General features: G+C 30.5%; 2 protein-coding genes across 3 annotated transcripts in view; one reads left to right on the top strand and one right to left on the bottom strand.

Annotated features, from left to right (window-relative positions):
* The window catches only part of LOC132944613 (glycine receptor subunit alpha-2-like), a 226,522-nt gene that overhangs the window by 205,360 nt on the left and 8,106 nt on the right, over positions 1–13,056 (top strand). Inside the window, exons 7-8 of the mRNA XM_061014057.1 lie at positions 8,800–8,991; positions 9,115–9,183. Coding sequence (XP_060870040.1) covers positions 8,800–8,991; positions 9,115–9,183 — 261 coding nt within the window. The remainder of the gene's footprint in view (positions 1–8,799; positions 8,992–9,114; positions 9,184–13,056) is intronic.
* On the bottom strand, positions 10,257–12,442 carry LOC132944614 (protein Tube-like). 2 transcript variants are annotated; one of them, XM_061014058.1, is made up of 5 exons: positions 12,267–12,436; positions 12,034–12,199; positions 11,783–11,952; positions 11,559–11,709; positions 10,260–10,771 (listed from the first exon to the last, which is right to left on the bottom strand). In XM_061014058.1, the coding sequence occupies exons 2-4, from the start codon at positions 12,192–12,194 to the stop codon at positions 11,627–11,629; spliced, it is 414 nt and encodes a 137-aa protein (XP_060870041.1). In that variant the 5' UTR covers positions 12,195–12,199; positions 12,267–12,436; the 3' UTR covers positions 10,260–10,771; positions 11,559–11,626. The 2 variants fall into 2 exon arrangements, with proteins under 2 accessions (XP_060870042.1, XP_060870041.1); XM_061014059.1 differs by having other exon boundaries at positions 10,257–10,771; positions 12,034–12,442.

The following is a 13,056-nucleotide window of genomic DNA, read 5'->3' as shown; positions in this document are numbered from 1 at the left end:
GGGAGTTGTAATATCCACCAACGAAATATGAGATTATTTTTTACAAATTCTACGTATGTGATACAAAAAAGTTACATCATTTCTACTGAAATTTCAGACATCAAATGGTACGTATGTATACCATGTATGAGTACACTTTAGTAGATTTTACTCACAAAAACTAAAGAGAAACATTTTTCAAATGCATAACACCCCCCCCCCCCTACTCACCACACAAGGAAAATGAATCCTGATTGTGCTGTTGAATATAGGTAGGTATCACAAAAATAGTGACAGAGATGGGTATAAAAAGCACATAAAATTCTAGTAAAGTATCAATATTCTATAGATATTTCATATAGAAATCAATAAATTTTATATTTTACATACTTATACAAAAAATAAAAAATAAACTGCCGGTGCATATTTGTACTGAGTATGAGAACATGGAGATGTTTTTATTTTTATAAAATTCAGATTTACCACCTGGAATTGATTTTTCTCTATTTTCTAACGTCACGATTTGTATTTATTTTGTTCGACAAAAGATCAAATATTTCCATACGGCTCACGAATATAAAAATCCAATAAATGCATTCCCAAAATCCTAATCCTGGAAGAGATAGTAACATTTTTTTTTATTAAATATGACTGCAGCAAACAATTGTATACATCAATTTTAAGACTTGTACCAAAATAAGTAAAAAAAAAACTTTCTTTTATTTTCTACGATATTATAATATAACGTTCATTTTTTTCAAACCAAAAATTGATGGTTCGTTAAACTGTTAAAGGTATGATTTGATAGTAAAATACGACTGTTACCCACCTTTATATGAACCGGTGAGAGAAATAATTATATTATGAAAATATTTATTTTTATGATAAAACATTTAATTTTAGTATTTGGTCAAAGTTACAAATTACGCTTGCGGATGAGTCATAAATATGACAATTATAAAGTGAATTTAAAAATAATAAAATGTACATACCACATTACGTGTGAACAAAAACTAGAAGAACCTAACTGGTACATAGTGAACTTCATTGTTTGTGTTAAAACTATGTCTGCTAAACAATATCAAAAATATTTTTTTACCTACAGTATAAATATCCCTACAAAAGGTTCTGCTGTATTGTGCTTTTTAATACATTTAAATCAATACAAAAGCTTACCAACGCATTTTTACATTTAAATAATCATAAAACCCATATTTGTGTAACATGCATTGCGTATATATAAAAAAAAATATTGAATTAACATGGTTGCTTAAAGTAAAAAAAACTAAGCCCATTCAATAAAAATACGTAAAAAAAAAGAGGTGATTTTTAGCGTCAGAGACGTAATCTTTATTTCTACTGTTATATTATTGTTATGATTTATAAGTTACAGCAGTGCTCTATAGAGTAACGCGTGACCAGAAAAAATATTTTTAAAAATCCCTCTATTAGATAATAAATTCAGCAATTTTAAAGTCGCATAATTTTGGGAGATAAATATGCAATTCGTGGTCGGTATATATTATTTTTCGTATAATTTAAAACGCCGTTGTATAAACGATTCGTTGTAGGTATATATACGGTGTAAACATATAACTGCACAATTGCACATGTTGTTGTTGTTTTCTGATTTACCGTACGGTAACGCTTCGTATTCTATGATAATATAGTAAGGTGTTGTTACGTAGGAAGACATCATCGCTCCTTCTTAACCAAACAGTTTAATATAACCATATTAGTTTCGGAGCAAACGTTAATTAAGACGAATAATTTTATTCGAAATTAAATTACAGATAAATAATAACTACACATTACGATCAAATGAACTTAAAACGAAAACGCGTGTACACACAATGCGCTAAGGGCCGCCCATTATTCATGTCAAGTCTCTTGGGCATTATCTCTCGTGCATTTCACTAATAGCAGCAGGGACGTTCGTATTTAAATACATTTTACGCTCGGCCGACTGCCGATACGGCCGGGTTACCTGATGGTTTTCACACGAATATTCCAGAAGAAATCGCACCGAAGTATAAAAATATTTCTCATATTATATACAATATTATAAAAAAAAAAAACCGTCAAACTGCAACGACTTTTTTTATTGAACTCGCGTATACGACATATTATTATTATTATGTAATTATGAACAAATGGGCTTATCGTTTCGTGAAATTTTTTTTTTTTTTTGGTTCTCAGCACGCCCCGCTCAGTCTTTTGTCTTTAGGTTTCCACCTGTGTCGTGATGCGGTAAACTGCGTGCGATCTGCGTAACGATAGTATAATATATTATATTAGAAAAACAATATAATATTATTGTACGTTGTTTATTTGTACGCAGATGTATTATGTTGTTTTCGTGTTTGAACAGTATACATTTATCCATAAATTACAAAACTTTTAACTCGCCGTTTATCCAATGATAAACGGTACAACATTTGGCTGTATTAATATTCAGCGAGTTGTATGTGGAAATTCAAAATAATGACTATCATCGTGTCCCGACGTCGGAGCACGTCGTACCTGCCTGAAAATGAAATAGAGTTCAACGTTTTTTTTGTTTTTTTTTTTATTATTTTAATTATTAAAAACAATTTCAAACTAAATTATGTACAATATTATGTATCGCGTCGTGCTAACCTCAGGACATCTGTTTTGGAAAAAAAATGGACCTATATAAACTTCAATTTTTCAACACGAGAAACAAGAACTCCATTAACCAAAAATAATAATTTTAATTCGCCTTATGTTTTTTTAAATACCTGAGGGCACAGCGCAGCATTCCAAAATATGGTTATACGCGAAAATATCAAAGTTGGTAATGTTTATACTTTTGTAGAGATAAAAATCAAAATACAATTAACTTACCTATCACGATACCTAAATATAAAAAGCACATATTTTTTAAATTATAAAAAAACATTCAAGTAGTCGTTTAATTTAGATCGGCACCTGAATTATTCAAGCAAATTATAAAACGCGAAATGAATATTACATACCGCATGGGCGTCAGCATGACTTATTAACTACATAAACCCGCGGTTACTTGTAAAAATTCTAACTTTAATTATGTTTTTTTTAAATTTTGTTTTCGTTGCCCTTATACAAATTTTAACGGTTACCTATATATTTTTTACTATCGTTCTTAAAAATGTTACTTTCTTTATTATTATCGGAACATCGCGTCAAAAAGGTGAACTTTTGATTTTCGAGTAGGTATAACATTAATGCGGTATATTTTGTATATAATATTTCTTAATCGAACGGAGTGCAATAAGTTCTAATTTGGGTTACCTAACTAACAGCCGCCAAACCAATATTATACTACTATACATAATACATACATAAATTATATGCATCTACATTTGATAAATTATGGAAGGAGTACAGAGAGTAAAACTATGTATATTTCAACAATGTCCCACTTCACGACCATCTGATCCAACCAGTACAACTATACTGTAACGTAATAATAATCTACGCATTATGAATTTCCAAAAACTTTGAGTAACTTTAATAATTTTTTAATTGCTAAACATGTGTTATCTTACAAAAAATAAATAATAAGCCTCTCGGTTTTGGGGGACGGAGTGGCCGAGTGGACTAAGGCGTCGGCTGCGACGCAGTCGACCCGAGTTCGATTCCTAGGTCATGGGCGGCATTTTTCTTCGGACAAGTTACGGTGTCCGAAGAACAAGTGTCGCCATCCGCCACCCAATCATGGCAGATACCTACAGGTGCCCAATCAAAAATTCTGCCAAACTAAACGCATACGTGTTCCTCCCCCTACCGACTTAATAACCTACAGTAAAAAACCAAAAATAGCTAATGGCTTCAGCTGCCGGGCTCAAGATCAATAAAAAAAAAAAAAACCTCTCGGATATAATTGTATAGTTATTATTTATTAACTACCCACCCAACACATTATAACAATATTGTCGTCCTCTACCTACATAACATAACATACCGATGAATCATAATTATAATATTTCGAAATTATCTTTTTAAGTGATCGAAAAAAGTTATACATGAATACTTAATAGATTTACACATTTTATTTTAATTGTATTTTTTTAAGCAATGCATTTTTGTTGTAAGTACATTGTTTGCAATTCATCGTTAAAATAAATAAATACAATATGCATTGGAAAGAAAAAAAGAAAAATTGATGATTTGTTCAGTTTTAGGTAGGTACACATTTTCAATTAAAAATAATTTTAATTATTTAAAAAAAAGGGTTCATTTTGAACAATAACAGTATTATAATGTTAAGTACCTACTACAAATAATAATAAAAAATAAAAATAAATAATTGTAAGGTCGTAAAATATTTCAAGAGAGTGGTTCTTGAATTCAATATGAATAAAATAACTCAAATCATAATAATACAGCATAAAAACAAGTCTGTTGCTTGTTTTAGTACTAATTATACCTTTTTTTTATGTATTTACAAATACACTATGGTACTTTAATGTTCAATTAGTAAATTTGACATAGTATTATACAATATACAATTTTAATTTATTATTTTTACTACACATAATGCATATAATAGATAGAAATAGACCTAACCCTAGAAATATACATATTGTACTGGATGATTGACAGTAAACGCTAACCATAACATTTTTCGAAAAATTCATTGTTTAAGTTCTGAAGATTAGTATGTATAAAATTGTTGTTTTGGACAATTATAGTAGGTAGTTGTAAGTGGTAAGTTTTTTAAAGTATTGACAACGAGAGTAGTGAACCAACAATTTACGTGGTGGGTACTGAGTATCCCGGATTGTGCCATTCCACTCCGCTCATCTTAACTTCAAAACAAGCAGAAAAATAATATTCAGCTTCGGAATATAAAAATAAAAATGCACATTATGTTTAAATAAAATAAATCTTACAAACTGATAACGACCAAAAGTTGGTAAAAATACTGACTTTAAATGATGTAAAATAAATATTTTGTAAAACGTTTATACTCTTTGAGATAAAGATAATGAGTGTTTACTGTTGAAATAACCACCCAGTATATGTATTATGTATATACAGTAGTGCTTCCATAAAGTATAAATACAAATACGTCGTGCACTCCCAAGCATCAATTTGTGAGTGAAAAAATAACTTGTTAACCCAGAAGAGGTCCCGTTAGATTTTTGACTGACAATAAAATTCAAATTTTGTCTGAGTAAAATATATCTCACCCCTGGAAATAATAAAACCAATGAGCTGACTAAGCCTGACTTGTTTTAATAGTAGGTGGTACTTATCATCACCTTAATTATTTAATCGATCGTCATTGATTTCGTATAGATTAGAGTGACATTAGAGTGAATTGAATTTTTAATTTACGCTATATTGTAAACGCAGAACTTGCTAAAAAATTAAACTATCGTAAAAAACCAACATACGATCACAGATAACGTTCGCAAGAAGTTAATAATAATGCAAGTTTCATAATAAGTCCATTCACTCTAATTTTTAAATAAACGTAGCTAAACGTGATCTGCTGAGTTTAAGTTTGCTGTGTTACGCACATGTGAGACGGAGACAACACATGCTGTTCCTCTTAAAGAGAATAAAAACCGTCAATTAGGTTACCACTTTGGTATACAGTAGATGTCGAGTATACCTCGTCATTGAGTATGCACTGTAATAGATATGTTAAATTTGAACTCAATGATAAATCATTGTATACGATGAAAAACGATTCTGAGCGAATATGTTGAAAATGTTTATTTATAAATGGTTGTTATTGGTTATAGGAGAAATAATTAGTATAAATAGTATTTATTTATTATTGGTTGCCATTGGTTAATCAAATCGAATTTTCACACATTGCTTACCAAGGTGGCTGGGTTGCACTTACTGCAGCGAGTTACACCCAAAAGGGTAATAATTTTTAACGGCTCATAAAGTGCGCGGGATCAGCTAGTAATAATATAATATTAAAATCTTAACAAATTTTCGTATTTTTTTATTTTTTTCCCGATCGTTTTAAAAAGTAATGAAAAATTTCAATATGGACGGGGGGTCCCCCCCCCCCCCCCAGACAAAAGTACCAACTAGAATCTATTTTTTACTAGAAACCTTCTTCAAAGCTTTTGATTTTAACTAAAAGAAGTGTATTCAGATACAAAAATAAACAAAAAAAACCGCACATGGTGGCAAAATCAATACACTCTTCGCTGCGCTCTACATAATCTAAAAATGCAATTTTTATTTTGTGATTATTTTCATCTCTTCTATCCCAACCATGCGCAGACAATAGAAAAAATTCACGGTCAAGAGGCTTAGTGCGCGTTCAGAACATTAAATGGAAAGTGTTGTAGCATTATATATAAAATAAGCACTCTCGTTTACGGAGAAAATTAAGATTTCCGGGGAAACGAAATAATCTTCGGTTTAACGTACAACGATAATTATAACGCTATGCCGCTGCAGGCGATATAATACATTTCCACGCAAACGCTCTCCGATATAAAATGCCGTACAGCTGCAGACTCGACTTGAGCTAGACGACGCCATAGTCGGTTTGCTACACGTCTATTTAAACAATCTGCAGGCGCCCACCAATTAATCAATCTCTTGTGGATTCCTTCTGACATTGGACTCGTGGACGAAATGACAAATGAAGCCGCTGAAGTGTTATTAAGTATATTATACAAGGCGATTCATCGACCATGATCAGTCTCCATTTGTTTCCAAAGTTAATAATGTTGGTATTTATCCTGATTCGTTTAATTTTTAAGTTTGCCTACTTATAAACACCAGATTTTAAAATAACTTTATTATGTTTGTGCCATTTTAGTGATAGCAGGGTTCTGCAGGGCAATACAAAATTTATTTTTTACAATTGAGAAACGTCCGTTTTTATTGTAAGATACTGGGGAGATGGTTTTTTTGTTGAATATGATTATGATCCATTCTAAAGTTGTGTACCTACTATGGATTATACGTTTGAATAATTATGGGGCTATGATAATTTGAAAATATACAGAATTTAAAATGATCTGTGTGTAATCAATAGGTACTAAACTAAATGTTACTTTCGTTTTATATAATATGCATTATGCATTATCAGGATTATTATTCTTAGGACATAAAGCTTAACAACTAATTTGAATTTCGATTAGTATTTATCAACATCACATTTATATTTCAATCAGATACTGAAAAAAGAGTGGGTATCATTTGCAAAAATAAGTTTGTATCACCAAGGGACACACCTTCATAATGGTATAAAAAAAAATCTAAGGATATGAAAATACTTAAAAATCTAAATATATATATTACAACTGTGGCTTGGAAAAATGTTCCGGAGCAATTATTATTACTGCCTATGAATCCTGATAAACACATTTGACTAACTGAGTGTTATAGTCCGGATAGTCAACCATAATATTATGATTATGCCGTTTACGTTTTACGTCGTACCTATTACGGATTTTGACTTATTTTAAATTATAAGATGATAAAACTCGGATAAAACTTAAAATCGGCCCTCGTTTTGTAATAATAATTCGACATTTTAAAGCCACAAGATTAATTGTAATTCAAACTTAAAGGCTAAGCTCTGCCATCTATATTCTATTTATGTGTAGGTACCATTATATTTTATTGTTATCGTTCGAGGAATGTATTGTAAGACTGCACGGATCATAATTCTTATTATATAGGTATAATAATATATGTTATACACTGATACCACGGTATATACCGCACCGTATTCATATTATTACCTTTTATGTTTATTTTTTTATTTTTTAAAGTTATATAATGTGGTTCGATATCACATGATATTTCGTCGAATCCTTTGCACAGAGTATAAAAATGAAATATTCACTGCACTTTATATACCTAGTAGTGTAGTATGGCATTTAATAACGATTTGTTAGACGTTTGAGGTCAAAAACTGACATGGGTACAGATTATTCCAAACATAAATAATAATATCGGTAACCGCCGTGGCTATATTATTATATCCTACTACCTATACTGTATGATTCACCAAGCATGCTCAACCACATATTTTTCTTTAATAATGGATTTTTATTTCTACATTTTCAAGTGTACTTAAGGATAATATCAACAAATATTTAGATTTTGTATACCATTTAAGGAGTGTCCTGCGGCGTTATGAACTTGTTTTGTTCAAAAGAGCAATAATCTTTTTTACTTAATTTATTTTAATTGATAAGCTGATAATTATTTTTCAAAATATTGATGTATCAAAATCGCAAATATTAGTTTCTGTATTATTAAAATGTATGGACTAAGGATAGTTGTCCTTAATAATGGATTTACACGAATATAAAATTGATGTACCAAATGAATCTAGTACTAATTACACTCAGACAATTTTTACAAGTTATAAAAATGTTGATAGATTAATATTATCTTCCAACATTCAAAAATATTTTCATCATGAACCTATCTTTAGTGCACAAAGTTTAACTCAAGAACTACTCGTTCAAATTTCAATTTAGGTACTTCTCCATTTTTAAAAAAGTCATCTGCTTAGCAATTTACAATAAAAAATGGTACCTAATTTTTATTTGGGAAAAGAAAGTTTATATCGAAACAGGACACTCCTCTCGGTATAGAGAAATCTAAGTATTTTAAAATATAATTGTCCTAAAGAAGTATACTCGAAAATTCCAAAAATCCGAATATAATAATTATTATTATAGGAAAAATGGGGATGAGCGTGCTATCAAACTGCGATCGATCTGTAATCAATATGTTTAATGTATAATATTAAATCACTCGAACCAAGCGCCTTATTGTTATGTATCGAAATCGTAATCCATCTATTTTTTTCAGGCAATTACAGTTGTCTGGTGGCCCAGTTCTATCTGAGCCGTAGCGTGGGTTTCCATCTAGTCCAGAGTTATCTGCCCACCATGCTGATCGTGGTCATCTCCTGGGTGTCGTTTTGGATGGACGTCGACTCGGTGCCTGGCCGGACCACGCTGGGAGTGACGACGTTGCTGGCCGTCGGTTCGCAATCTTCGGGTACGTCGCAGTATACATTTGACCGAACAACATAGATTTTTTGTCGGAGTATTAATTATTCAATGCCAATATCCAATTTCGGTTTTGTTAATCTTTTCGACGTTCCGCGTGTGTTTTACATAGGTATCCAAAGTGGTCTGCCACAAGTCAGCTACGTTAAGGCCATAGATGTGTGGATGGGCACTTGTACAGGTATGGTATAATACAATTTGACAGTGTGTAAACACGGGTACCGCCTATGCACATCAATAATTTAATATAGTACTTATAATTGATTAATCAAACGCTATTCGAAGGTTTATTCGTCCGAATTAGAATGTTTTTTTTAACTAACACAAGTTGCTGAGCTCGACTACGACGTCTCGTACAATACATTTTAGATTCTAAGGGGAGCGATGAATTTATTAATTTTACAATGATGTGTGTTTTTTTTTTTGTGTCTGTCACCACTCATCACCTTTTAAGACAGTAAAAATGCTTAGATTTTCTTCAACAGTATCTTTTCTGATAGGATAGTGAATCTAGTTGGTACTTTAGGGAGTCAAAAGTAAATAATTCTTAATAGTTTTCGAAAGCGCAGAGAAAAAAAAAAAAGAAGAAATTAAGGAAAACGGAAAAGTTTACGAGAGATTGATTTTTGACAAAATCGATTTTGGTTTTTGGTGTAACTCTAAAACAAATAACCGTAGATACATGACATTTTCACTGGTTATTTATACAAGCATTTTCTATACACGATACAATTTAAAAAAAATATTGGTTTGTTTTGAACTGTTTATGGACATTTCCAGTTTCCAATTTTTTAATTTTTTTTCTTATAAATGTCAATCAAATTTTATTCGTCGGGTAAAAAAGCTTAAAAATTTAATGCAAGGCTCTTAGTATATTGTTACAATGACATTTAAAAAATATTAAAATCCATAGTCAACATTTTTTTTTTATAATCATTTTATGTACGAATTTTGACAAAAGGCGTAAAAATCACGAAAATGTACAGATTATTTTGAATTAAAAATTCCTAAAATATTTTCTTTTTAAATCTAAAATTTTAAAATGTAATACAAGATTCCATATAAGGTTATATACTTTAATCAAAAAAAAAATGTCTATTTTTATGATCGTTTTTACAACATTGGATATTCACTCGATTTCTCATATAGCAATTTTCATATTTTATTGTAATTCAAAAACGAATAACCGTAGACACTTGAGATATATATCATATGTTTATTTTATCAATTCCTATACTTGATAACATTTTAAAAATATTTTTACTTGTTTTGAGCTGTTTACGGACAATTTAAAATTTCAATTTTTTTAGTTTTTTTCCATAAATATCAATAATAGTTTATTTGTTGGGCCAAAAAGCATCAAAATTTAATACAAGCCTCCTGATATATTGCTTAAATAGCGTTGCGTTTGCGTTGCGTTATCGTCGATTGTATTAAATAGTATATTATTGTTATAACAGGTTTTATCATGTGCCTGGTTTTATATAAATTTTTCTCGTTGCGGTAATGAATAAAATGATCAGATATAAAAATCACTAACAATAATTAAGTTTCTAATAACAATTTATTATTTGTAGCTATACCATACTAATTTTATTACATAGTTTTAAGATAAAACTAAGGCCTTAAAAGTTAAAAGCTCTTATGGATCCCAACTTAAAAAAATTGTCATCACTGCAATGGAAGAAGGCGCACCGGGAAAGTCCGGTATCTTGGTAGGCCTAACCGCCGCAGGCTTTGACTCGGGATAGTCAAATTGCACTTATTACCTAAAAAGAAATAGTCGAATTGCACTTGGGTTCAAAAAAGGTAATGGTCGAACTGCACTCGAGTAAAAAACAGGTAGTGGTCGAACTGCGCTCGTTCAAAAAAGGAGTTAACATTTCAGGACACTATATGGACGTTCACTTTTATTATTATAATAAAATTTGACGATTTAAAAAAAAGAATTACAAAAAAAAAAATGATTAAAATGAAAAAAAATGAATATTATTGGACGGTTAAAAAAAATAATAAAATAATAATATATATTATAAATACAAAAATTATCAAAATTAGTTTTAAAAAAAAAGTTATAATAATATATGTATATTGTATATATAATATTATATTAAAATAATGGACAATGGTTTGTATAACACAATTTTAACTACGCCAATAATTAAAACCACTGTCAGTCCTAAGCCTGTAAGTTGGAAGGGTTGTGAGTGTATACAAACGTTTAACCCTTTAAAATGCATGATATTTTTATTGGAATACCTTTTTTGTGCCCGAGTGCAGTTCGACCATTACCATTTTTAAACCCTAGTGCAGTTCTACTAAAATAAATGTAATTCAACCATACCCCTCTGACTCAGTGTAAATGCCAATTGATCCATCGTCTATAACAGGGATGGGCAACTCAAAGTAACTAGCGGGCCACTTTTAAGTACTTTAAAATCTAGCGGGCCGCAGTGCATAGGAGAAAAAAAAAAGTGGTCCTTCAAATTTACTAACATTAGCTATTATATAGACTCTATAAAATGTAAAAACTACTGTTTTCATTACTATTTATACCTTGTACTTTTTTTATCATCACTTAAGTTGATCTGGTTTCTACCTGATGAGCAATTAACAAAGTAGACTCAATTTTCACTATTATCATTATCCGTGTATTCATCCATGTTGAAAAAGTGCATAGATGTTTCCAACCTGTCAATACGTCTATCTAGAAATATGTTACAAATAACATTTACATTTCACATAGTTAACTCTAAACTGCATGTTATTTTTGGATTTACCAATCATTATTTTAGAAGCTACACATTCAGCAGCTCGTATTAGTTTTAATTCGAATAATAGATCCATAAGTATCTTGAGGTTAGGCCTAATATTACCACTAGTTCCCCATTCTTCTAAAAATATTGCACTACAAAATCGTCGTTGTGTTTGGCTTGCCATTTCTATTAACCTAGAACAATTGTGTGATTGTTTTCAAAAATGTAAATAATAGGTAACCAATAGGTAAGATGAACTCCAAAATAAATATTACTTTATGTGATCAACGGTATATTTCAGACTTTTATTTGGGTCACAGTCAACAGTTACATTAGCCATAAGTGTTTTCCAGCCATCGTTAATGTCCAATAAATTGACCAGTTGAAATTTGAGCGAAACATCCATATTACGTACCTCTGTGGTTTCCAGCATCATATTTTCTAATAAAATAATGTTGACTCGTTATGAAAAATATTGCAATGTTAAATCAAAGTATAATGTTCGTACCAGTGTTGTTTAGCGTTCAGTACGACTCAGATTCGTAGTAATTCTTAATAAAAAGATTTCGACATACTCAGTAACTACCACTGGGAGTCTAGCCTAAATAAAACTAATACAAAATATGAATAAATGAATTCAAACTTCGAACACGAACCAGAAATCCCTAATTATATTTTTTGGATTATGATAGTGTGCAACAGGTCACAAATGATAATAGTTACACAATTATTATTATAGCTGGTTGATAGATACCACAGATATAATTAATAAATATGCAAAAATTAAACGCCTCTCCGTTTCTACCGCCCGCCGACCATTCGGTCGTTCGACACGTGTTCCTTAATCGTGTACCTTCACCGCGGCGCCGGCCAGTTATCTCGCTTTTTTCGTTATCAGTTTTCAAAAACATTTATTATATTATATATAAATATAACGTTGCTTGAAAAATATTATGCCGTTTACACAGTTTTCACCTTTTTGACCTTTTCTCATCGGCGTCACTCTATTCACGTAGTTCGTTTGATTTCAAAACCTCGGATGTGCTGTTTGTTCGCGATATCGGTCGGTAGCCTTCGCAATCGCGTAATAAGTAACGTTCAATTGTATATCAATGCTATATTATTTGTGATCACATAATATTGACATTTATGTGATTAATTATATTAATTATATTCAATAATAATGGTCAGATCATACATTTTTAATTTTATAAATATTAATAATAAAATCTATAGTCTTATATTTCGAATTATTTTGTAACTTTCACTAATCAAATATGAACTTACTTCTCACAAAG

Source organism: Metopolophium dirhodum, chromosome 5 (genome assembly GCF_019925205.1).
Source record: "Metopolophium dirhodum isolate CAU chromosome 5, ASM1992520v1, whole genome shotgun sequence".
Lineage (NCBI taxonomy): Eukaryota > Metazoa > Arthropoda > Insecta > Hemiptera > Aphididae > Metopolophium > Metopolophium dirhodum.
Note: the sequence above shows the minus strand (reverse complement) of the source record. Positions and strands in the feature narration are given on the sequence as shown.